This window comes from Oxyura jamaicensis, chromosome 2, assembly GCF_011077185.1.
Source record: "Oxyura jamaicensis isolate SHBP4307 breed ruddy duck chromosome 2, BPBGC_Ojam_1.0, whole genome shotgun sequence".
Classification (NCBI taxonomy): Eukaryota; Metazoa; Chordata; class Aves; order Anseriformes; family Anatidae; genus Oxyura; species Oxyura jamaicensis.
Genome location: NC_048894.1, coordinates 22,744,310 through 22,769,838, shown reverse-complemented (window position 1 = coordinate 22,769,838; position 25,529 = coordinate 22,744,310). Strand labels below are relative to the sequence as shown.

Genomic DNA, 25,529 nt, shown 5'->3' with positions numbered 1-25,529 from the left:
GGGAACAGTGGGGTGTGCGTCTTGGTGGAGTGGAGACTGCTGGTGTACCCAGCCCTGTTTGCTTGCCTTTATTCCTCTAAATAAATTGCTAACTTTAATTGGAATCCTATTTGAGACTCAATCATTTATCACAACTTTTAATGAAAAGTTTACTATAACTTCAAGGGATTAAATTAATAAGGTACTACTCAAATTGAATCAAGTTCTTCAGAAATTATGCTAACAGAAAATAAAATGCTATGCTTTTAGATTTCTGACAGTAAATCATTTACCCTGCAAAGCCTTAATGAGTAGATTTGTTTCAGTCATACAGACTCTAGCAAAATAGCTTCTCATCTTAATTAAATACCACACAATATGAGGATGTTCTAATACTCTGGAAACAAACACCCCAGCTCAGACCAAGCCGTGGTCAGTTCAGGTGTCACTGCCTGGGCTGCAGCAGCGAAAAGGGGGCAGCGGGGATAACGACAGAGGCGGCAGCAGGGGGTTCCTCCAGGCAGCTGGAGACTGCTGCATCAAAGCTTTGCTTGGTGTTGGCCAAATCTCCCCTAGCTGATCGTCAAAACCTGAGCAGATGCAGGCCACAGGCTACTAGTGGGACCCAGCCCTTTGTAAATCCTGCAACAAGGAAGTTCTTCCCTATGCTCTGCTCCAAAAGGATTTAGATCTACTGGGCCAAGGAAAAGTTGTGCAGTTGTATGTCCTTGTTCAGTTTTGGGTGCCTCACTACAAGAAGGATATTGAGGTGCTCAAGCAAGTCCAGAGAAGGGCAACGAAGACGGTGAGGGGTCTGGAGAACAAGTCTTACGAGGAGGGGCTGAGGGAGCTGGGATTGTTCAGTCTGGAAGAGAGGAGGCTCAGGGGCAACCTTATCACACTCTACAGGTACCTGAAAGGAGGCTGTAGCGATGTGGGGGTTGGTCTATTCTCCCACGTGCCTGGTGACAGGACAAGGGGGAATGGGATAAAGTTGCGCCAGGGGAGGTTTAGGTTGGAAATGAGGAAGAACTTCTTTGCTGAAAGGGTTGTTAGTCACTGGAATAGGCTGCCCAGGGAAATGGTTAAATCACCATCCCTGAAGGTCTTTAAAAGACATTTAGATGGAGAGCATAGTGATACAGTTTAGTGGAGGACTTGTGTTAGGTCAGAGGTTGGACTTGGTGATCTTGGAGGGCTCTTCCAACCTAGGTGATTCTGTGATTCTGTTATTTGGGACCAGGGTTAGGTGTTGACTTGGAAGAGAAAGCTACAGCATCATAAAAGAGAAGAACGTGTTTGACATAACAATGCATTCTGTGACATGCATGATGTATATGCACAAAAGATAAAAATCATGAAGCTTACGGCCTTTATGGCCATTTCAAAAATCACAAAGTGACTTAAAAACAACCTGCCGTCGGCACAGGTGATTCTCTGGTGAACACTTCCAGTGCTCTCCGAATGACTTTGCATGTAACGGCACGACAGGGACGACTACTTTCGCCCGAAACGAAACGAGCGGCACTAAGCCGAGGAAAGGGGCTGAGGGCAGGGAACGGAAGGGGCCGCTGCCAGCCCGGCCGCGGGCCGCCCCGAGGCAGCGCCATGCCCGTCCCCCCGGCTGTCGGGCGGAAAAGCCTGGTGCGGGCCGGCGGCCTGTACCACCCGGAACGGAGGGGCGTTTTGGGGGTGTCCCTCAGCACCCAACAGCACCCCCTTGCGCTGCCCGGCTGTCCCGCTGACAGCAGGCAACCGGCTGCCTCGCACGGCTGGCAGAGCTTCGAGCCGCCTGTAGGCGGCTCTTCCCGGAGCCCGCGGCTTTACGTGGTTTCCTTCCACCCCCCCTCCCCCGGGGCGGCCCTGTGGTTGCTGCGGGGCGCGGCCGGGCCGGGTGGGGCAAGGGCGAGCAGAAGATGGCGTATCCCGGGCAGCCGGCGCCCGGCGGCGGCTTCTACCAGGGCGGGGTGAGCGGGGCTGGGGACGGGTGGTTGGGCCGGGGGCCGCCTGCGGGATCGGGACCGGGCTGGGGGCTGCCTGCGGGGCCGCCTGGCTGCGGCGGGGAGACTGGGCTGCAGGCGGGACGGTCCCGTCCCGTCCCTTTCCTGCCTCCCCACCGGGGTTCCCGGGGCCGCCTTTTAGGAGCTCTCGGGCCGCCTTTTAGGGGCTCTCGGGCCGCCTCTGGGGGCTCTCGGGCCGCCTCTGGGGGCTCTCGGCCGCCTCTGGGGAGGCTCCGGTGGCTCTTTCCTGTCAGCGCAGCGGCTGACAGACAGGCTGCTGCTGCTGCGGGGAGCGGCCCGCGGGCGAGGGGCTTACAGGCTCGGTTGTGGTTACCAGCCCTTCAACGCGAACAAAATCAAGTCACCTCACGGTGTTTCAGTTAAGAATCAGTTATGTTAAAGACCAGTCTCCAAGCTGAATGTTAATGCATGTTTTCTTCCCAGTGTTTTCCCTCGAGGTCTGTCTTGCACAACTTTTTTTTTTTTTGAAGCGGAAAGAAAAGTCAGAGGTGCACTGCTAGTCTTAATCTTCAGGATCGCGTTTTTACTAGTATTAGACTTTAAAATTTAAGCTTGATGGGATATGTGGTAATGCATCCAGATGATTGGCCCTGTGCAAGGTTTTACCCTGATGTGCTTAAATTGTACAAAATGAGTGTACCAGTCCCAAAATCATGTGCTTTCTTTTCTAAAGGAATTGTTTCTTGTTTTTTTTTCCTTATTCAGACTTTTTAACATGATATGTATATAAAAACACATTGATTCTTAAGTTCAGACAGCACAATTTCTTACAATGAAGCATTAATTTAAAACTATTGATTTTTCTTCTTGATTTCTACTAAAGTATGGCGGAGCCCCAGGAGGACCGGCATTCCCTGGACAAGCTCAGGATCCTTTGTATGGCTATTTTGCTGCAGTAGCAGGGCAGGTAAGCTTAGATGTTAATCATTTGTTGGAAATGCTTTTCTAGAGAGTAATTTCTACATGAGGTTTTAGAAAGAGGAATGCCTAATGTTTGTGGTAGGGATAGCTCTGTGGTTTCAAGCTTTTGGAAAAAAACAGCTGATTGGTCTTACATGTCTGCTAGAATGCATCAGCACAGTTGAAGAGCTAGTTAGCATTACTCAAACTGTATAGTGACTGTATAGCTATATACAGCTATAGTATGTACTGTATAGCTGTGTTGTGTACAGTATAGCTGCATGCATGTACAGCCTATAGTTCCCGTATAAGTCTATCCAGCGACTATACTACAGGAAACATTGGAACTGAATTGTGGTTTAGGCGTTGGTTGGGAAACGCTGTTTCTGGAGAAGGAAGCCAGAAATGATGGGGAACATTAGCTGTGGAGATGTTTGTATTAAGAGCAGGAAATGCTAACAAGAAAGATACTATGTGATAAAGTGGCTTAATGGATTCACAAATTGAATAGCAGTCTTTATCTGTGCCCATATCAGGGTTTGCTCATAGGATAGAATGATTACTCTTTAAGAGGAAAAGGCATTCACAACTTTTACTTTAGGCCTCTTTTTTTTTTTTCCTTTGTCATTCTGCACTACGTTTTTTTATTTCCTTTTTTTTTGGTAATTTCATGGCATACATTATTTCTATGTAATTACAGATGTTACTAGAAATACATAATTCCAGAAATGAGTTGCAAAGCTTGGGAGCAAGTGAGTTAGATTTATTGAGCTAGAAGTTCTGTCTTTGTTGACAATACAAATAACAAAGCTATTTATTGTACACATAGGGTGTGTGGAAATCTGACACTCTGCTCCTGGATCTGATATCCACAGGTGCACATAACCACAACTTGGAAGTTTAAATCCAGCAGTCTAGTTGATGTTTAAATTCCCAGGTTAAGACTGTAATTTGGCTTACTGCTTTTTGTTCTTTGTTACTCATTTGAATTAATAACGCATCTTACAGTCTGTGCGTTACTTCTAAACATTGCTTATGCATACATAAACTGCATGTTTTTGTAATAAAGGTGAGTGCCTGTCCAGTAAGGCGTAGCCCAATCTAAATCCTGCTGAATGTGTGCTTACAATTTCCTGCCGGCTCAGATGCTTCTGCATCCGGTGCCACCAGATAATGTGCTAGGTAGAGCCTGTAACTGGTGCTGGAAAAATGAGTACGCTCCTATTGTACAGAGAAAAAGGGTGATAACAGCAAACAGGATGCAGTGCTGTGGAGAGCAGGTGACAAGAGCTGGACCTCAGCAAAGCACAGACTGCTGCCAGACTACTCAAGTGCAGCATGGTGACCAAAAGGTGGTGACCCAGTGAGTTAATGGGTGTGATCAAGTTAGTACTTAAAGTATTTAAGTTAGTACTCTAAATACCTTTTATATATCAGAGTCAGTCCCTATTTGAGTGAACAGGGCAGCTTTTGAAATGTTATCCTTGGAATGAGCAGAGTCTGTTTCAGGAACCAGTGGTTGTCTGGTAAAAATCCTGCAAGGAGACAGTGAAATCAAACAGGTGACTTAGCAGTTGTTTCTATAGGCATCCATGCAAGTCTGCAAAAAGCCACATCTCACTGTTTTCTGTAAGAACTTACTACAGAATTAGTCAAGTTTTTCATCGTGGTTTGCTGCTGTGCTGTTTTAGGCCTAAATAATACATAATGTTATCTCTGAGCTTTCTTTGAAGTAGTTTACAACAGAAATCCTGTCTTAAAATTGAGGAATTAATTCCCTTTGTTTATTGAAAAAGTCAGATATTTATTAAATGAATTAACTCTATCTTTGTAGGAACTAATAATCTGTCTTTTTAATCTGTTTGCAAAGCCTCCTTGCCTTTTATAGTTTCCTGAAGTTCTACCTGAGAAAAATAAATAGAAGGCCAAGTACCTTTACAGTAATGTCAATAATGATAAAAATCATGCTTTTCTGTCTTAGTTTCTGTTACAAAGTTATACAGCCTTCCTTTCAGAATACACAAGGCCTTTGAAAATCTTTGTTTCTTAAAATGCACGGCTAATTGATTTTTTTTTTAATTTTCTCTTGAGTATAATATTTATATTATATCTGTGTGGTTAGAGTTATGGAGTAAATCAGAAGCAATTCCGTTTTTCCACATAATTTGTTTTATTAATGTTATATAGAGTCAAAATGTTGGTGCTCTTTTTCCAGACCTTGTAAAAATCACTTAGTCTATTAACTACTACTTTTTCCTATAAATGGTACTTAATTTCTGAAAGTTAGCTGCCCATACCATTTTAACCCGGCCATTTAGTAGCATACCTCTGTGCTTTAAGAAAAAAAAGTGTGCAGTGGTTTTAAAAATCTTAGGAAAATACTGAGACAAATAAATCTGTTCTAAATACAAAGCAACTCGTTATTCCCCACTTTAATGCCTTACACTAAAGTTGCATTGGTTTTGGTATCTGCAGATGTAATATTTCATCCTTGAGTAAGATTAAATTATACTCAAAAATCTCTGTGAGCAAAACTTTATGTTGGGTGTGTGAGGAATGTGGCCTAGTGTTGGACTTCCACTTAGGACAGCTCATTGCTTTCTGTGACTTAGCTGTTGTTTTATTTGGCTTGAGAAGGATGCTTGGGAAGGGAGTCACTTTTCAGATTGGACAGATAGGTATCTTTTTGATGTCTTTTTCTTTCAAAATCCTTTGCTTTTCACTTTTGTTTGTTTTGGTTATTATTACCAAGCAAACTTTTTCTTTAAAGGTTTGTAAGTCTTAAGGCTGTCTTGAGAAGAGGGTATGTGTGAGCTGGATTCCAGGTTTCCTATGTAGCCATGAGATCATAATAAATCTCTAATTTAAAGAAGTACCCATTAATTTTAGAGGAAACCTGCCGATCCTGTTCATTTTTTGAGATCTCCTGATGTGAATGCTAGTGTGTGTTGCAAAAATATCAACTAAAGAAACATCATTAGAGATACGGGTTATCAAAGATAGTTTGTCGTATAGCAGAAAGAGAGGGGTAAGCAGTTGTTTCTTGAAAGGGTAAATTAATGCCACTGAAAAGGGAGCGGGTACTGGGAGAAACTAAACTGGGAGAGGCAATGAAAACAATAGCTGATACATCTTCTGTTATCGAAAGGATGGACAAATAGATGCTGATGAGCTACAGAGATGTCTCACCCAGTCAGGGATTGCAGGAGCATATAAACGTAAGTTAACAATTTGAACAAAAAGCGCTTGAGTGCACTAATTCTTATGCCATCTACTAGAAAATGCTTGTAGTTGTGCTTTCTGCAGTTTCTTTTATTTGCATTGTTTTCTTTCCATACTGACTACTTTGAAATGTAAATTCTCTGTATTTCTGTGTGGATAGGGTTTCCCTTCTCAAGTGCCTTCGTTCCTGCCACTGGGCTGGGAGTTGAAGAACTGTTGTTTTGTGATGGAAAGACAATTCCTAAAAGGTGTTTGGTTTTGAAGGTGAACTTGGATATCGACTAAAACATTCTGTGGCAGAACACCTCTGTCAGGGTGCATAGTGTTTGATTCATAAAGTTGAGCAAAGTACTTTGCTAAAGTGGTTTCTATGGTAAAATATAAATGACCACTTTGATTGAAACCCAAAACCTTTATGGATTGAGATAAGAGCAAATTAATTTTATATAGAATTTGAAGTGTCTCCACATTGTCTGCGGTCAGTGTTTCTTACAAGTAATGATTAAAAGCTCTTGCTTGGATCAAAACACAACATGGCTGTGTACAATGGAAGAAATCATAATATTTTAGACATTGTATATTAAAATAAGCAATTGAAAATGTTACATTTAGATGAACAAAACTGAAAATATCTCTTGTAATATAACTTATTTTCATTTTTCTAATTTAAACAGCTTTCAACTTAGAGACTTGCAGGCTCATGATCTCAATGCTGGATGTATCCTTTATTATGAAATATAAACATTTTTGCATTATGTAAGCAAAGATAAAAGGGTGACCAAAATTTGGGAAGTGCTTTGTAAGTTCCCTCCAGCCTGCACTTGATACATTTTATGATCATTGTGACTGGGGACAAAAAAAAAACACATTCTTATTCATTTTAGAAGATGAAACAATTCTAACAAATCTGTCTGTCAGTAACTGGTCTTTTTATTACAAGCAGTGTCTCTAAGTGCAGGGGACTGTTTCCCCACTGCATGTATGGTCAGATCTGACAGTCCAGAACGGAGGTTTGTGCAAATAGCTCGTTGTGCTTTTGAAATGAGACAGCATCATAGATGTCCTAATGAATTAAGATCTGTACTACACAGCCTAAATGTATTTGAAGACCCCCTAAATCCTGTTCCTTGAATTAATCAAATTCAAGTATCTAATGACATTCAGCTATACAACCTGTGGAAAATGTAGGTACACTGTGTACGGATGGATGGAATCTTTGGAGTTTAATAGTTAAAAGTTAGACTCTCATGTTCAAATGTTTTGCTGTTTAAAAAGAATAAAAGCAGAAATTAAACTGGAAGGACTGATAAGTCACCTGGAACAAACTGCTGTGGATACCAGAGATCTGATATTATTCTAACTTTTTTATTTGGCATCTAATTTTATTTCAGATATGTATTTTATCAGTAACAGTTGCACTGCAGCAGATAAAAGAGGAATTTGCTAATTTAGTTGCATTCACAAAGAGCAAATAGTTTTATCAGGCTTCACTAAGAAGTGTGGATGGCAAGTTTGCTGATATTTGATTTTGGTCAGTGGTATGACTCTGTCAGTGCTGTGGGATGCTCTAGTTAGTTTGCTGTCAGGAGTAGTCAAAATACTGTTTATATTGACTGTCAAAGAGTTTTTAACTACAGATGATAAAAATACCAATTTCCATTTATCAGAGGACTTTTTTTAATTTTGGAAGTTAAGGAAACTTTTTCTTAGCTTTGGAATCAGAGGGATTTGTCTGGCACACTAGGATTTAATGAGTTTAAAGAACTGTGGGCTGTAGTCAATGGCTGGAAGCAACACTTCGTAAGTTTTGACAGCGATAGAAGTGGCACAGTGGATCGTGAAGAACTGGAGAAAGCTTTGACAAATATGGGTATGTTGTGAAATATCCTTGCATCAGATGCTGAGTGCCAATATTCCCCAGTACCATTTATCCTGTAATAACTGACACATGGTATTTCCAATGAAAAAGTTGGATTGTGTTAGCCTACCTGTCTTCAATACAGTCTTTCTATTTTCAAATAGGATTTAGATTGAGCCCGCAGGCAGTGACTGCAATCACAAGGCGATACAGCACTCGTGGAAAGATTACATTTGACGATTACATTGCCTGCTGTGTGAAGCTCAGAGCTCTTACCGGTATGTTGGATTACAGCCTTGTTACTTTCATCTCTGTAATATGTTTTTATTTTGTAAAATCTGATTACTCGGGTATCTCAAGTTCAACTTCATATGTAACGCAAAATAGGTTTCTTTCAGTGAAATTTACAGGCAGAAGTATAACAATTATAAGTTGATTATTTCAATCCCCATTGAAAAATTGACTAGTATAAGCTTTATTCCAGAGATCAGGAAAATGGTGTTATCAAAATTGGGAAACTGTATTTAATAGTGGAACGGAAAGCCTTGTATATGGTAAATATGAAGATCAATTAAGTCTTGGAATGAATTCCTGTGTTCTTTGTGAGTTCTCATTTATGCAGCTTGGGGATTTTTATTTTTTTCCTTGCCTTTGTTTTGCTCTGATGTCATTTTCCAGTTTGTTTCATCTTGGAACCTTGTGTTTTGCTTTAGAATAAAGTTCAGGAAGGTGAGAAATTTACCTAAAACGGTTGGTTGTAATATGAGGAGTAGTATAAGCTATGGGCTAGCCTTCTGTTGTTACAAACAAGCATTTGCAATTAGGCATTTGGCCAAATAAAATCTAAGTAGAATGCATTTAAAGAAAGATAATAACTATTTCTTACTTCATTTTTGTTTTTGTCTCTTTAATTATTTTTTTTCCAGAATGTTTTAGAAGAAGGGATGTGTCTCAGCAGGGTTTTGTGAATTTCCAGTATGATGATGTAAGTGAACTTCAATGAATCAGTTAACTTACGGGGTAAAACTAAGGAAAAATTTAAAACTGAAGATGAACAGCAATAATTTCAGTTTGTGCCTGTCTTCCCTACATTAATAGGAAGAGACTGCAAAGGTCTGGGGGGGTTGTTTTATTCAGTTCTTCTGGAGTTCAGCTAGGTAAAAGGGTTGGAATTAGGTATTCAGTGACCAAATTTGTACTCATTTGTGCAGATTTCTACAATTTCATTACACATTTCATGTGGATTCCTTACTAGTATGGTTCAAGCTGACCTAAGAGTCTATGTCACTTGCTAATGTCACTTCCTTTGACTTTTTGTTTTGTTTTAAGGTTTGGTAGATATTTAGGGAGGGTGGTGGAATGGACACAGAAATCACACTCAGGCTTGTGGGTCTTGCCTTCCTGACTGTATCTATTCAACATGAGAACAGTAAATTCAAGTAGTCCTGTGCTGGTCTTGTTAAGGATTTTTTTGTTTTAATTTATGTGTATAAACTAGCACGTAGTTATTTCAAAGCTTTGTTGGTCACGGACTGAATTTGTTTACAGAAAAAAGTAGGAGAAAAAAGAAAAATTGTGCTCCACTGTACTTCTAATAAATGGTTATTCTTTTTTTTCAGTTCATACAGTGTGTTATGAGCATCTAAATCAAAAAGGAAGTTGTGGATTATCACAATTATCATTCCAGTTTGTGTTTTGCTTTGCCAAACGTTCCCATGATTATGTATCTCAATATTGGAAATTGAATATTTTATGAAGGTATTGCTTTACGCACTTTTTTAGTTTTGATATTGAATATCAAGTAATCATGTACTGTCATCTTTAACTTTCACCCTGTAATTATTAAAGATTTTTTTTATTTTCATAAAACTGTAAGTCACAATTTATAATAACTATGATTATGGAGATACTAAGTTTTTCTGTAATGTGTTTACTTCTTTCCTATAATTCAATAAAAAAAGTTCCTGGAATGCAACCTACCATTTTTTGTCTTAACGATACCATGCAGATGGCAGAAGTTAAGACACATTCATCTTTGGCAGTGTAGGACAGATGTACAAGCGGTAGCTTTTGGAGTGATTGTTTTACTCTTGTCTGTTAAAAATCAGTAAAATTTAAGTTGCTTGTTTTGACAGCTAGGTATTTTCAAGATGAAGTCTGTGACAACACGCATTGAGTGTATGACTGCCTGTTAGGACTTCCTATAAGCAGGGATGAGATAAAACATATCAGATAACTCTTTCAGCATTGTGTTCTTATATTGTGGGCTTTTGTTCCAGTAAGTTCTTGCTCTTTTTATGTCTCTATATACATTTTTTAAACATATAAGAACTGTGCTGTATCAGTTTATACATTAACTGCCCTTTAAACTTCAAGCTATCAGACTTGAGTGACGTCAGTTAATGTTTATCTCCTCTTTAAACCCTAGCATCTACCCTTCCTGCCTTTATATGCCAACTAATGTACAAGGGTCAAAACCCTTCCCACCTGCCTGTGATGGAGTTTTTCCTTGTAACAGCCCACGGGGTGACATGTTTTAGATTTGGGACTAAAACAATCTTGATAGCACACCACTGGTTTCAGCTGTTGAACAGCTTCAGGCCCTTCTCTTTCTCACTCTGTAACCCCAGTAAGTAGGCAAAAGGTTGGGAAGAGGCACAGCCAGGAACGCTGCCCCAGACTGACCCGTGGGATATTCCATGCCATGTAACATCATCTTTGGCAATAAACTGTGATAAGTAGCTGTTCCTTGGAGAGTGGCTGGGTCTTGGTCTGCTGGAGGGAATTGGTGAATTGGTGAGTGACTGTGCCCTCCTTTTTTTCCCTTTCATTTATTAAACTGACCTGCAAGGATTTATTGTTTTTCATTTTACAATTCTCTCCCCCATTCTGCTGGGGCTGAGCAGGCAGTGAGCTAGAAACCGGCACGTGCTTCACTGCTGGTTGGGGTCACCCTACCACAGGCCAGAAACTACTCATGAAAGAAAACAGCCAATAATGAATATAACACTTTTCTTGTAGATAAATGTTATTTATTATTTGTCTGAGACCCCCAGAAAATTTATTATAGGTATGAAGTTATGCCATAAAAAATGAGAATGAATGATGAAATAATATGTGGGATTAAAATGCACCTACACATAAAAGCTTGGCTTGAAAAATGCATTTAGCTGAACTGCACCATACAAAAATGGTACAGTTTGTTAAAACACTTACGTAAACAGACAACTTACTTGCTTTTGAAAAGTACCAAGGTGGGATGTGGTTCTGTGGTTTTATTTATTGTTTTTGATGGAAGGGAGGGTGGTATTTTGTGTGTGGTTTTGGTGGAGGGTGGTGGTGCTAATACGACACCTCTAGAGCAATGAAGGAAGAGGACCAATAACAAGACTCTAAGTCTTCTTCCTCACTTTATTTCCCCAGGTTGAACTAATCAGCTCATCAGCTGCTGGGCTGCAAAATGGTGCAAGAACAATGTGAACAAACAGGGTTATCTTCGTGGATCTTGTTGAAAACACAAAACAGAGAAACCTGTAAAATAAAGAGCTCCAGAACAAGGAAGAAATTCTAGTTAACCAAAGAAACATTGCCTTTTGTTTGCCGTGAGCACTTCCAAAACCAAGTGTGTTCACGGGGACTGATGGAATAAGCATCTTTCACTTTTAGATTCAAACTAATACAATAAGGTTACTAAGGAGTGATCTCAGTATTTGCTGTCATCTAACTAAAAAAGAAAAAGCAACTATGTAAAAGCTACTTCGCCATTAATGTAGTTTCAGTAAGCAGTTTGAAGATGTAAGTTACCTGCTTTAGAGAGACACATCTGTAACTCAAAATAAAGGTTCTCTTTCCCAGATGACATCCTGGGAAGGATGCTTTTATGATACTAAACGGGGTGATTGTTCTTGATCCTAATGCAAACAGTTGACAATGGTTTAAAATGTAAATATTTTTTCTAGGTTGCTTTCAGACATTCATACCTAAGCAAGATTAATTTTAGATTTGTGTTGAGAACAGTGGGACATTAAGGCAAAGATCAGGAAGCTCACAGGATCAGTATCAAACCTGTAGTTTGAAAACAGCATCTCCATTTTATTACTAGCCAATAGCCTTTTTTTCCCTCACACATTCAGCATTTTTTTTCTTGGAGAGACCTTCAACACAGGATATAGATGTAGTAAATGTAAGAACTTAAGTATAAGAAGAAAAATAAACACCACAGTCCTTGTCATTGAAAGTCACTTTACTGATGTTACAATATGTTAGTAACATTGAAAACCACAGGCATTTGTATTAAATACTCTCATAGAAGTGGATACTGTGATGCTGTTATTAAAAGTGAGCAGGAATTTAGAACCAAATTACAATGATCTTATTTTATAAAAAGCAACTTTTTTTAGCTACGTGAAAGCCAGATTCATTCACTTCAACAGCCCAATGCCTGTAATGTTGATGACAAAAATATCACACTCAAAGCTCGAAAGTTGTAAATTGCAATGCTTCATTTTGGTGTTTGTCAAAATCTTACGTTTCTATTACATCATGTACAATTTTTAAAGGATTTTAATTAGCAAAGACAACAATATGATGTAGATTGGTTGGTTTTGCAAACATTAGCCCAGCCCCAGTGGTGAAACACATCTCCTTGCCTCTCTGAATGTTTTACCAGTAAGGGCTAGCATGAGTGAAAAAATAGCTTTTTCTTACAGCAATGCCCAAGATAAACATTAGCACAAAATGAAGCTGGCAGAGCCAATCGGTATATACCACCCCCAAAGCTTTGCTGAAAGAACATCATACTGTAAATAGTGTTTTCTCCAGCAGATTAAAAATTCTGTAATGCTTTGCTATTCTGAAAAAAATATTTTGCTTTTATGCAACAATAAAAATAAGTACTGTATTCTATATAAAACACTACCTATTGTAATACATCTTTACCCTTAAGAAAAGAAAAATCAGGTTATATATTCACAGTTTGAATATGTTCTGGACTGTATTTCCAAGCATAAAATATTTAGATTCTCTACACAGGCAGTGAGCAGGAGTCCTTGTACCAATATTCAAAATAAATCAGCATTTACTGTTGTACAGAGCCTTACAATATTGCATGATTAGCTGCTAGCACCACTATACTTACATGGTCAGTCAGGCCTATATACAGAATTCCTAATTTGGTTGTAAAAATAGACTCTCCATGCTAAAGTTAGAATATATAAGGTCTTAAGGCCTCAAGTTAAGATTTTTTTAACCAAAACTTTTTTTTTTTTTTTTTTAATCAGAGGATACATAAAAAAAAAAAAAAAAAAGCTTGTTGCTTCGACTTTTTATGTTCCTGTAATTAAAAACAGTGTGACACCTCTGCTTCTCCCTTTAGAGAATGTTTCTTTTTAACTACTCTGGCCTTCTTTTCACCAATCTTCCTCATCTCATGCTGAGCTATATTGCTGTTACAGCTTGTCTATGTAACCAAAGTTTTCAAACAGTTTAGAGCTTGCTTAGCTAAAGTATTTTTTTAAACGTGTGTAGGCTGGATTTTAGAGAACTAAAAATGCCAGCCCCAGCCCGGTGAGCCAATTTGAAAGTCAGGGACAGAGTTTCTTGAGTGTGAGCAACCAAACACATTTCTGTGTTCTGAAGTTATTTTCACTGCTCGTTTTGGTTACTCGACTGAGATAACAACTGATTTGTGTTGATTGTTGTAGTGCATTCCTAATTAGTTGCAGGAAACTGCTCTGGAATGACAACACACCATCTGCCGGCTGTAGGAGCTACTGTTTCCAAAGCTTTAGCTTACATCAGCATCCATACCTGAGGTACCAAAAATATTTCTCATAAGCCAACTTGGAAAATATTTGGGTCAAAGGAGTTTTTAGTGTCAATGGTAGACACTTCATTTCCTGTTTCAGGTGAAGTCACACTTAAGAGTCCTATCTATACTGCAACTATATCTACACAATGTACTTCACTGTCTTCCTTTTTTTTTCTTTATTATAGCTCCGTGATAGCTATTTGCACATAGAAACTTCACCCCACCATGCAGTCAAGGGCTGACAAGCTGTACAAACGTGCAACTTATTTATATTTGTCTTCAGGAAATTTGATTGAAGTCAAATCCCATATTGCTGTTCAATGCCGTATGGTTTGGAAGCCAGGCAAATACTGGGGTCAGACTGGCATCAGAGGAGACGAGAATGCTCAAGCTCTTAAACATGAGGTAAATCAACTTTACATTGTGGTTGATGAAAGTAACACAGTCTACTAATGATAGGGATATTCATGTGACTTAGAGGAAGAAGTGGATACTTTTGAGAGTTGGAGGAAGAAAATGAGGATGTAGCATGACTTTTAGGTTCACAGTGATAGGAGATTTATCCTTCTAAAATGCTAGAGGATGAGAAAGACACCAGATGACAGCCACCAAATGGTTTTACCAGTGCAAATTGCAAATGAGGCATGACACTCTTTCATCTATACTGTAGCAAGAGCAAAAGATGTAGTAACAGCACTGGAAAGACTTTATCTTGTGTGGAAAGGCCACTCACTTGGCAACTTTTTGATCTTAGTCAATCAACACGAGGCTGCTAGTGGATGTAATTACCATTCATGGGACTGCTTTTCAGTAAGAGCGGAAAGGGGACAGAATAAAGGGAACAGCAACTTGCTCAGTTTTACACTGGAATTTGGTAAGTTCAGCTACAACAGCTCTGTATGGGATTTGATGACAGCAAGTGCTAAGAGCTAACCTATTATCCCATAGACTTATGGAGTCTCATTGTTTCACATTACATCCTGATGGCAAAAGCAAACTTCATGTATTGTCACATGCCAACAGAGCCTTTACCATGTCTAGAGTGTCCATGATACTAAGCAATGAAATGAATGTAAATTTGGTCTGAATTTGTAGTGCATGCATGCCACGTAAATAGTGTATGTACCTACTCATAGCCCTGGTTTTGAAAACAGTTGTCCCATTGATCTTAACAAGGCCCCTCCGTCCATTTAAAACCAGCAACAGTGATTCAGGTAAGAGGACTTCGGCACACTAGCTACTGACATAATTTATTTCTCTTTTCACTTAAGGCTATAGCCCAAAGGTCCATTTGTTCATTAGCATAATCAAAATTATCTAATGAGTACATCAGCTTAGCAGGGTCAACGTCATAAATCAGGAACAAAACTCATAAACCATTTGGAAGTGGCTGTCTTCAAAGATATATGTCATACTTAAATCAGGTAACAAAATTATACGTGAATTATCGGTCCCAACCGTTTCTGGTATACTGCCCATGTTTACCAAAAGGCAATAGCATGGATTAATCAAATTCTTAACCAATCCAGAACTAGCAGGTATATTTTTAGTTATTAAATTGCAGCATCATTGTGCAGCATTATTATTTGGATACAGTCTATAACTTTCAGACTCCATCAGTTAGTGATACTAATTTTGTTTTAAATTATACAAGGTTCTTCTCCCACATGTTAAAATATGTTAAGTATAGCTCATCCTGCTGGTTGTATGCTCTTATGGACAAATACTTGTAATGTATTCGACATTACACACCACTACCACCCACTTCAACAGGTTTCTGCAGCATAGCTGGCAAAAACTAGTTAATTTACTAAAAGAAAAATAAAAGTTTGAGTCTGAATGAGTCAAAATGACTGAGTTACCTTATTGACAATACAAGTGCTCTGTTGGAGACTGGATGAGGTATTATGCGGCAATTTATATTGCTATTACCAGTGTAACCAACTACTATGGATAAAAATATATGCAGTCTTCAAGGTTACAGATCTGGCTGCTTTCAACACACTGCATTTTAAACCACAGAAATGCAAGCAAGCAACTTCTTCGTTGACCTCCATTGGCTTTAGAGGCTCTCACAGCCCAGTTTCCCAGGCTGAACCTGAAAAGAGTTCAGGTTTTGTGCCCTGACAAGATCTCCAAGCTACAAAGTTGATGCAAAATTCTCTGCTGAAGAATTTTGCAAAAAATGAAAGGTTTGTGATGTTCTCACTGTAGACCATCAAAGAGAAAGTCAATGTTTATTTAACTTAAACTTAGAGCTCATAACTAGACTTCCAGTCACGACATAGCCCCAAATGTGAAAGTGACTGTTAAAGTTACGCTACAGACACAACTGTATCATCATATGCTATGAATGAATTGTACCAAAACATGTGAGAAGCTCTAAGTACATAGTACATTGAAAATACAGTCAGGAGAGCCATTTGTTTTCAAAACAATAAGCTATGAACATTACACAAACAGCCAATATGGTACATCCAGTTCTGTTTGCCAAATCTTGCTGCTTCTTGGTAAGGCAAAATGGAAAGGGAAGAGTAAAGGGCGGTAAACATGAAACACGCTCCAGAAGCTAACAGGATTATTCAAAATTACATGCTAGTTTGTAACCAAACAAAATATCATAAAAGGCACATGATGAAGAGTCCAGTTACTAGAGACAAGATACTAATGTGGAAGGGGAAAACAGCTTCCAGGCAACAGAGTAACACAAGAGCTGTGAGGCTATCATAATTTCCTAATTAAGGTGAACTTGAGGGTCCCACTCAAAGTCCAGTGAAATCAATAAAAGAATTCTATTGATTTCAAGTGATTATGGCTCAGGCCCTTATTTCATGAGCTATACGCTACCAACTACCTTTAATCCAGTTACCTACACTCAAAGTAAATCTTTGCAAAAAATATTCTTCTGTGCTGCCAACTATTTACTCTTCACAAAAGTGCAGAATCATTTCCTAAAGCAATTACAAGTGACTGGCTCCTTCCAGCTGTTCTGTCTTGTACTTGTATTCACTCTTATTTGCCTTTCTCCAAAATACTTACCAGAACCTGCCGACTGTGAAGGAAATCATTTGAACTCCAATATTTTGTTATAATCCAACACACAGCCTAATCATAAAATATAGTGCTTCTAAAAATCTTACATACTTTATAGCTGCTGACATTTCTTAATTTAATCTTACATATACGTGACTTTATTGACTTACTTAAAAGTTAAAAAAATATATTAAAAGGCTGAAAGAGTTGGGTTCACTTTTTAAAGGAAATACATGAAAGAGGTAGAAGATTCAGAAACACCGCAGATGTTCCCATCACAATGATATCTAATTGATCGTTCGGTCATTGGGCAAGGTATTCAGCTGCACCACACAGAATCACGTGTGCTATTCTGTAATGGCACTACCCAAAGCTAAGAATTTGTCATTTTTGGAGAGCTGGAGAACTATAAATTGAATCAATATGGTCCAATTTTCTTACTGAATGAAAATTTCCAGTCAGAGGACCACATTTGCTTTTACAACACCCTTTAGAAGTCTCAGGTCCTAGAAATCTCACCATCCGCTTATTCGGGAGACCAACATCTCCATGGTAAAGGTGTTGGGGTTTTTATTGTTTTTTTGTTGGTTGGTTTGTTTTATAGGCTAAACTCACTTGTACTCAGTTTATGGCCCCCCAGAATTGTCAAGGGGACTTCAGGGGCAGCAAGCAGAGCATCCTAGCACATGGTAAAGGAGATTCCAGAAACAAATAAAAAGACAGCAATGAAACTGGCCACTTGCCCAGTATTGTTATTATCTAGTGCAGTGAAATTGTTAGGCTTCTCATAAGATACACTTTGCCATCCACAACAGCATCTGAAATGCTCTGTCAGAAACACACAGCGAGTCTCACCAGAAGGACTTCACATCACCACATCCTGAATTGACTACATCAAAGTGTTCCCAAATTTTCAGGAAGTTTGTACTGCACGTTAGTTCAAGACTCTGTCTCTGTTGTCTAGAGGATCATTCTTGATCGCACCGGTGTGAGAATACGCTGGTCATCTCACTGGACAGCGTATGTTGGCTGGTTCCCCTTACGATGACTTAAGACAAAGTGCCACTGTACTGATTTCTGTGTTCCACCATATATTTGAGATTGTCAGTTACTTAGAAGATAGTATAGATTTTGGTCAAACACCAGTTTCTGAGAGACATGGCTTTACAGTACTGTACTTTCTGTATTTCCACAGTTGTCTGCTCATAATATTAGAAAAATTGAAGTGTGATGATATTAGTCATGACTGTTTCTTTAGGCATTTGGCAAAATACACATATGTATAACAGCTATTTTTGACATTATCAAATGTTTACATATATACAATCTGTATACTGAGATTATAAACACGTAAGGTTAAAAAAAAAAATAAAAAAAAATAAAATCCTTGTTTGACATTTAGGTTCAAAGAGTTGCCTTTCAAAGCTTGAAATCCTGTCACAAAAAAAAATAAAAATAAATCTATATTTCTTACTCCTGCATGCTAATTGCTACTACGGTATGTTTTTTATCCCTTACATGTGGAAAGTAAAGAACACAAGGTTCATGCACACAGCGTACAAGTTTACATTGGCCGGGTTCTCCTGAACACACATTCCCAAGCCTGGTCTGGTCTGACTCGGAACTGCATTAAACCCAAGAAAAACCTCTCTTGGGTGGGACTCACAACCTGACTGCAGCTGGGATGCTAGGTAAGTGTATCTCTCATGCGGAACAGCCTCAATACGTCCAGTCTAATACTCCCCTGTTAATTGGTATGATTTTGGTTGTTCTTTACACCAAATCCATAAAATTCTGGTTGACCAAAAAAAAAAAAAAAAAAGAAAAAAAAAAAGACCACTTTTTCCCTTCCAAATGAGAGGAGGTTCCCATTGTGATCACGGGCATCTGTGTTGATCTTTCCCATTGTCTGAAGAGCAGATGAATGTGCAAGGACTCAGCAATGCTGAGTTTCTATAAAATCTGAAGTAAACAGTTCTTGACGTCACCCCAGGAAAACAGTGCAGCTAAATGGAAGTCTCCCATAGCTGGAGAAGGGAAAAAGGAACACAAACACACATTATACACTGAGATAAAGCAGACAGCTGACCAAGCAGTGCAAATTTCTTTGAGGAACAGCATCTCCATTGCCTGGGTCACCAAGGCTGTGCTTGTTGGTCTCTCCTACCTCTGGTGGGCCGTTCAGGCCACAAGCAGGCAGCCCTGGCCATTTTGTCACAACTTGCAGTCAGCAGAGTAATGCTCCACAGGAGCAGACAGTTTGAAGGAAATATATCGGTGTTACATCAGATTTCTACTAGCAAGCTTTTACCTCACAGTTACGGTAATTAATACTAGCACAGAGATTATTTCCCACTGTCTTCTGCCTAACCCTGCCCAGGACATCTTTGATTTCTGCTATGGGCTTCAGCTGGCGCCAAGGCAGCAGCGGGGCTGAGACACACCAGCACAGCCCTGCCTCCCAGCTCCCGGCTCCACGTACACCTGCAAGACCCCCTGCTGCCCCTCACACACCTCCTGCCCACCGCAGGATGTGGGGCAGCAGCTTACAGGCCCCAGCAGCAGCACTCTGCTCCTTTTTTCTTGCATAAAAGGGTGGAGGACAGGGCTGGGAATCTCACCTGCTTCAGCAACATTAATTAAAGCTATCACAAGTACAACACCTGAAGTAAATATTAGGAGGAAGAGGAGCTGCTTGTTTAAATGCCTGCTGTGCCTGAGTTGACACAAAAAATGACCTTGTGTTGCCTTCTGGGAGCAGCTGGAAATTTCATTCCAGAGGTTTCTGCCCACCCTGGGCAACCCCAGGGCTTGGTGCTAGCCCTTCATGTCCTCCTCAACTGCAGCTTATTCACCTTTCCATAATGCTGGAAAGCAGCTATCCCCCAGCCCAGATGCACATCTCTGACTGCTTCAGATCCCTGGAAGGGGTAAGGGAGGAAAGCCAGGCTGCTCTGGGGCTGCCCATCCTCCCCCACAGCCCAAAGGCTGCCCAGGCATGCTTCCCGTTTGAACTAGGAAAAGCAGTGAGATCTGAGCTTCAGGTGGGAGAGCAACCCAAAGGGGTTATCTGTAAACACAGCCACTGAGGCTGCTCTGACCTGTGCCAGAGGCTCAGCCTGAAGCTCTGGAAGTTTCCAGAGCTATGGATACGAAGTTAATGCTCTCACTGTTGCTCAGAAATCTGCTACCCTTTGCTTTTGCAAAACTACCAGTAAATTACATCACCGACAAACATGCACAGAGAATAATAGTTACCCATACCCTGGCACTTTGCCTGTTAGCTTTTTTCTCCTCATCGGGAAGCGGTGGCATCGGGTAAGGGTACTTTCTGCTGGAAGCAATAGACCCAGTGGATGAAGATGGAGACTTTGCAGGAGACAGTGTCCTGAGGTGTTGAAACACACAAAATAAATGTCATGTCTTCGGGTCCCAGCACTGCAACAGCAACTGCCATTACTCTGAAGCGTGGTTCAGAACCAAGTCTTATTGGCTCAATATTGGGGGGATAAAGTTGTTTGGTCAGTAGTCTTAAGAATTTCATGACTATAAATAAAGGTATTTATAGCTTTCAGGAACACTGGAGGAAAAAAAATAAAATTTCCTTCTTATTAGAATTGTATTCCATAATAAAAATGATTTCTTAAACTGATTTATATGGTATTGTAATTAATATTTTTAAAATTAACAAAACATATCTTTAATTGAGTAAATACAGGACTAAAAGATAGACATGGCATTATGAAGCCTAAATAGAAACAATAATAGTATAAAATCAAGCTGAACAGTGTCTTCTGCCAGTGGATGGAAAAATGGCAATTATCAGTGTCTTTATATATATATATATATCTTACACATCTCCTATGTTGATAAAAACATAGCAAATAAATCTATTAATTATCTTATAACAACACATTAATTTACACATATGCATGCACTCAGAGGCCAAACTGTTAGTTGTGAAGGAACAAAGGCATATACAAAGTGCTAATAACAAATTATTCGACATGCAAGCATCATACAGTGCATATTGTTCCAGCCAAAGAAAGAGTCTGATGAGAATATACAAAAATGGACTGATTAGTCAATGGCAATCAGCATTTCTGTACAAGGTGAGTAGAGTAAGCGGGAGCAAGTAAATGTTTGAATCACATGAAAGGCGTTCTTTTCAAGTCAATAAGGCAGCAGCACATTATTGACTGAAATTTTATACCCAAGAAAAACTCTTGTATGCTTCTGTTTTGAGATTCTGCACTTTTCCCACTTGAGAGGTTCCTATCAGGCTCTAGTTCTGGGCAAAATAAAAGGAGGAAAAACAACAACAAAAAAAAAGTAGAAAGTGTACCCTGGACTTTTTGTCTTTTTGTTCTCCGTTGCAGACTGAGGGTATTCTCCTAAGGAGGCCTCGCACTAGTGCAGGCACATCACCCAGAGCCTCCCTGAGCACTGTAACCTATTATTTTCTGAGCTTAACGTATCCCTGAAGATGGAAGTTGTCCCTCAATCTCTACATAGGTCCTCCAGCCCCCTCAGACAGCAAGGGCTCGTGTGTTGAGCAGCTGTAGGCCCAGTGACGAGCACCACTATCAACACCACAGATACCAAGGAGCCAGAGGGCCCAGGCCTGGCAACCCTCACTCCAGGATGTGTAGGATTAGTTCCTTCTGTCTAGAGAGGATTACAGACAGGTCAGGGACTCTTTAGTGTCTGGAATTGTTTTGTATATCTATTATTTGAGTGAAATTCATTTACCTTTAAGTAATTATTCTTTTATTTTGGAATAGTGCTTCATTTTCTTGTGTTTGTAGCTCCCTACAACAGCACACTCATGTCTCCCATACAAACAATGACTGATGGTAGCCACGAGCAACACGGTGTCAATGGAAATCACATGGTGACAGCTCTCCGGCCTGCCTTATGATGCTCTAATGCCTCATGCTGTAGCCTCTAAGTTCAACAGCACTTTAAAAACTGGGGTCGGTAAGTTATCCCAACATTGAAAAGTACATCTTCAGTGCATGCACTTTGATTACCCATTAGGATGAACTGAACATACATGAACATTTTCAGGAAGAAAATTTTAAACAGGTACTGTAGTGTAAAACAAGGCATTCATATGTCCAGCATCACAGATCTGGGCACCAAAATGCACAAGCAAAAATAAAATAAAATAAAATAAAATAAAATAAAATAAAATAAAATAATAAAATAAAATAAAATAAAATAAAATAAAATTATTTTTAAAAAGAAATCCAGAGAAAGGTTCTCAGCAGTGCCCTGCTCAGTGCTCTGCTCTTCACTACCCCTACGAGTCCTCTCATCTGGGCCCAAACTTGGACAGATAAGGATCACAAAACAAATATTAATGGATATAGAATCAAAAGTAATAATAATAAAAAGGAGAGGAGGAAGGGGGAAAGACAAGAATAGTAGATTTTACAAATTATTAGTAATCTGATTATTCATTAACTTTGCCCAACAGCTGCAGTAGGATTTAAAATCTTGATGGGTAAATTTATAATGATTAGAAGCACAGAACCAAGGGTGTTAGATCTGGCTTGGTAACCCCTATGAGAAAGCTGTGTATTTATGCAGGTACCATGGTTGCCTCCTGCACACCACTGGCTCTTCCCATGGGTTATTTTTGGCAGTGCAAGAGAAGGTTGTGGTGACAAGGAAAGCCACAGGCAATCTACCTGGCCATCAGCCTCAGCAGGTGATGCTGGAAGGAGCAATATCCTCCCAGGAATGGGGAATCCTGAACACTTTCCCTGCTAGGCAAGTCCTCTGAGTGGGAAGACCCCTAGCAGCCAGGTAGATTTGTACTTTTACCCAAAACCTAAGCAGCAATTTCTGGCCTCCATTTTTCAAAAAAGAGGAGGAAATTGGAATGGCAATCAAAGTTTGAAGGAAGTCTCTATGCCACAATACGTATAAAGAGGTTGCACAGAAAAAGCCTGGGGGCAGACATCTCACTTGAAATAGATTTATGATTAGCTAACCAGAGATGTTAAATAGCTGCTTCTCACTGAAGATGAGCTGCACAGAGAACTGGGAGAAGAGTCCCCATGTGAGCACCAGCAGAAAGCAGAGCTGGCCAGCTGAATCCATATTGCTGGATTCACCCTGTGTGGTGCCTAAAGCTTTCCATTGCAGTCAGCAGAGGCCTCCTCAGTGACAAACTTAAACTTGCAACTTTTAGACCAGTATGCTGGTGGTGGGAGAGAAGAATCCTCCTTCTTGATGTGGTAGTGGAATTTTATCCTATGCTATAGAGAAGTATATTTTTTTTAAGATTTGGAAGAAAGAGAAAAAAAAATGTTCCCAATTGAAATACTTTTTAAAAAAATTACTTAAAATCCTATGCAGACAAAGCACTGCCTTTTTGAAAGATTTTGAAGCCCAGACCTTCAGCATAGCTGCCTAAATTTCCTACCTCTCCCCTCCACACGTGTTGCCTGCTCACCTGCGTTTTGCACACATAACTGATGTGCACGCCACTGCTCACCTGCATGTGTAAGGCCATGGCTTCTTTGGGAGCAGCGTGTGCATCCTCCTCGGGTACTTCTCAGTTCAAACACATTGAGAATGCAGTTGCACACTTAAAGAAATAACCTTGCCCTCCCCTCACAGGCTCTCGCCTCTTATTTCTGCTCCACAGTTAGGTGCTGGTTTTTGTTGTCTTTAGTCCCATCTACTGAGTCTGGGAACATATATCACTGTTGAAGTGGATGCTCACAGAGCTGATGATGCATCTTGTGTGATCAGCATAATTGTTTGGGTTTTTTTGGTCACTTTTCAGGTTCTGCCCTGCAATTGTGTATGTGCTGTGTATCCCAGATTTACATGTACTTTAAATGAGAAAGAGACAGAAATGTCCTTTCTCATTTACAGGATGGAAGAAACAGCATTTAGGGACATTTGCAGGTAATGCCAGGGTCATAGGTAGGTAAAACTTTGCAGTCTGGGGCAAGGGTGGGATCCATTTAGCTTTCACTGGGGTTTTAGTTCTCCTGCTATCACATCCATTAGCTTTCATGACAAATGTTGCTTCCAGCTGAACCTATACAAGATATTGGGAAAGCAGTCTTATCTGTACCAGAGTTTCAGAAATTTTAGCACCAACCCAAAATGAAGCCATGCACATCAACACATCATAAGGATTTTCATTTCTGACCAGGAAGCAAGATGTATTGGCTGCTTTGTGTCTCTTTCTGTTCTAGGACCTGAAACTAATGCCATGGGGAGATTGTGCTGGGATCCAGAAGAATATGCTAAGGCAGGTGGAGGATACCTGCATACAGACGTTTGCCTGCTAGGCCTTCTCTTCTAAACAGGGGGAATCCTGGCCCACACAAGGCATTGCAAAACGTATTCCCTGGTCCCACAACTATATCTCTTGTGACCTCTTCAAGTGTCACTTTAGCCAAATTTATAGCAGGTGGCCATGACTGATCTGCACAGTTTGAGAACTTTGTTCCTTCTGTTTTGGGGACTGAAATAACTTAATGAAATTCACTTAAAAGTCAATTCAGTGAAAGCACTTCAAGTGTGGATACGTCAGCCTGACTTGACATCTCCTCACATGGTTCATCTCTGTGAAGGATGTTATCAGCATAAATCAGCCTCTGTTAGGAAGCTTCAGTCTTCTAAAAACACTGATGTGGCTCAGCATTTTAGCTTTTTAAGGCAGTTCCTTCTGGGAAACAGCCACATGCACAGGTTTCCTCAGGAGGAGAAGCAGAGGAAGGGGAGGTTTGGCTCTGGGGGAGCTGCAGAAGAGGCGAAGGCTGGGGCTGGAGCCCCTCACTCCAAGCACTGCCCAGTAATGAATGCTCCAGAAGTGAGCACTCACACACTTTGATGAACTATTTTGCTTAATTCTTGAAGAGAAATCCTGACCCTATTGATGTCATTTTTTATTTTTATTTTTTCATTGGCTGCCAACAAGGCCAATATTTTGCTTTGGTGGTAATCAGGAAAACTCCGTCCTGAAGGGGCAGAGCTTCCTAAGAAAAGGGTCTCTCCCCGATGGCAGAGCAGGGAGGTTCTGCTCTGGCCACGCATCCTGCGGGGGGACAAAGTCATCCTCACCAAGGAGCTGGGGTGCCCCAAGGCCACGATGACTCTGAACTGCCTGCTGCCATCGCTGCTGAGGGCTTCACACTGACACAGCTTTCCAGTAACTGCAGCAACTGGAAGATCAACCAAGGCCAATTTAAAAAGTTGAAAATTTAATTGAGAGAAAGGAACAGAAAAACAGAAATGGAGTTATTTTTTTATTATTATTATTTTTCATTTAAATGCAGCCTAAAGCTCCCTCAGAAAGAGCTGGGAGATGGTCAGTCCTGGCTCTGGCCTCTGCTGCATGCTCACAGAAGAAGGCAATGGACATGGCAGGGCAGCAGAGCCAGCCCAGGCCTAATCATCAGCTGAGGAGGAGTGGAGACAAACGTGAGGAAGAAGAAAACAAGAACACCAAAGCACAGAAAAAAAATATGGGGGAAATGCCTGTTGTTTCCTGCCCTCCATGCCCCTTGCCAATGCCTTTCTGATTTGGGATGGCCATTTTCCCTCTGGGGATGCATCCTGGGTCTCCATCTAAATTAATGTTTTCTTTTTACATTTATTTTAAACACTCCCAAAGATTTTAAGTTACTGTAAATATTCACATTAATTCAAATGTAAGCAGCTCAGTGCTTCAGAG

The 25,529-nt window shown here is 40.2% G+C and overlaps 2 protein-coding genes across 11 annotated transcripts in view; one reads left to right on the top strand and one right to left on the bottom strand.

The window, feature by feature from the left end:
- Positions 1-1,793: 1,793 nt before the first annotated feature.
- Positions 1,794-9,952, top strand: SRI (sorcin). 2 transcript variants are annotated; one of them, XM_035319533.1, is made up of 8 exons: positions 1,794-1,946; positions 2,824-2,907; positions 6,049-6,118; positions 6,797-6,840; positions 7,845-7,992; positions 8,145-8,258; positions 8,907-8,965; positions 9,600-9,952. In XM_035319533.1, the coding sequence occupies exons 1-8, from the start codon at positions 1,896-1,898 to the stop codon at positions 9,624-9,626; spliced, it is 597 nt and encodes a 198-aa protein (XP_035175424.1). In that variant the 5' UTR covers positions 1,794-1,895; the 3' UTR covers positions 9,627-9,952. The 2 variants fall into 2 exon arrangements, with proteins under 2 accessions (XP_035175424.1, XP_035175425.1); XM_035319534.1 differs by lacking the exon at positions 1,794-1,946 and adding an exon at positions 2,384-2,437.
- Positions 9,953-12,205: 2,253 nt separating this feature from the next.
- The window catches only part of ADAM22 (ADAM metallopeptidase domain 22), a 140,634-nt gene continuing 127,310 nt past the window's right edge, over positions 12,206-25,529 (bottom strand). For all 9 annotated transcript variants that reach the window (XM_035319526.1, XM_035319524.1, XM_035319528.1 and 6 more), the window contains 2 exons: positions 20,087-20,210; positions 12,206-18,849 (listed from right to left, as the gene is read on the bottom strand). In XM_035319526.1, the coding sequence (XP_035175417.1) occupies positions 18,829-18,849; positions 20,087-20,210 (145 nt within the window). In that variant the 3' untranslated portion in view covers positions 12,206-18,828. The remainder of the gene's footprint in view (positions 18,850-20,086; positions 20,211-25,529) is intronic.

What these genes read in the sequence shown, in the direction of transcription:
- SRI (XM_035319533.1), top strand. Translation starts at nt 1,896, where the DNA reads ATGGCGTATCCCGGGCAGCCGGCGCCCGGCGGCGGCTTCTACCAGGGC. An exon ending in GCGGCTTCTACCAGGGCGGG is followed by an intron (nt 1,947 to 2,823) that starts GTGAGCGGGGCT and finishes TTTCTACTAAAG; the next exon opens with TATGGCGGAGCCCCAGGAGG. An exon ending in GAAGCTCAGAGCTCTTACCG is followed by an intron (nt 8,259 to 8,906) that starts GTATGTTGGATT and finishes TTTTTTTTCCAG; the next exon opens with AATGTTTTAGAAGAAGGGAT.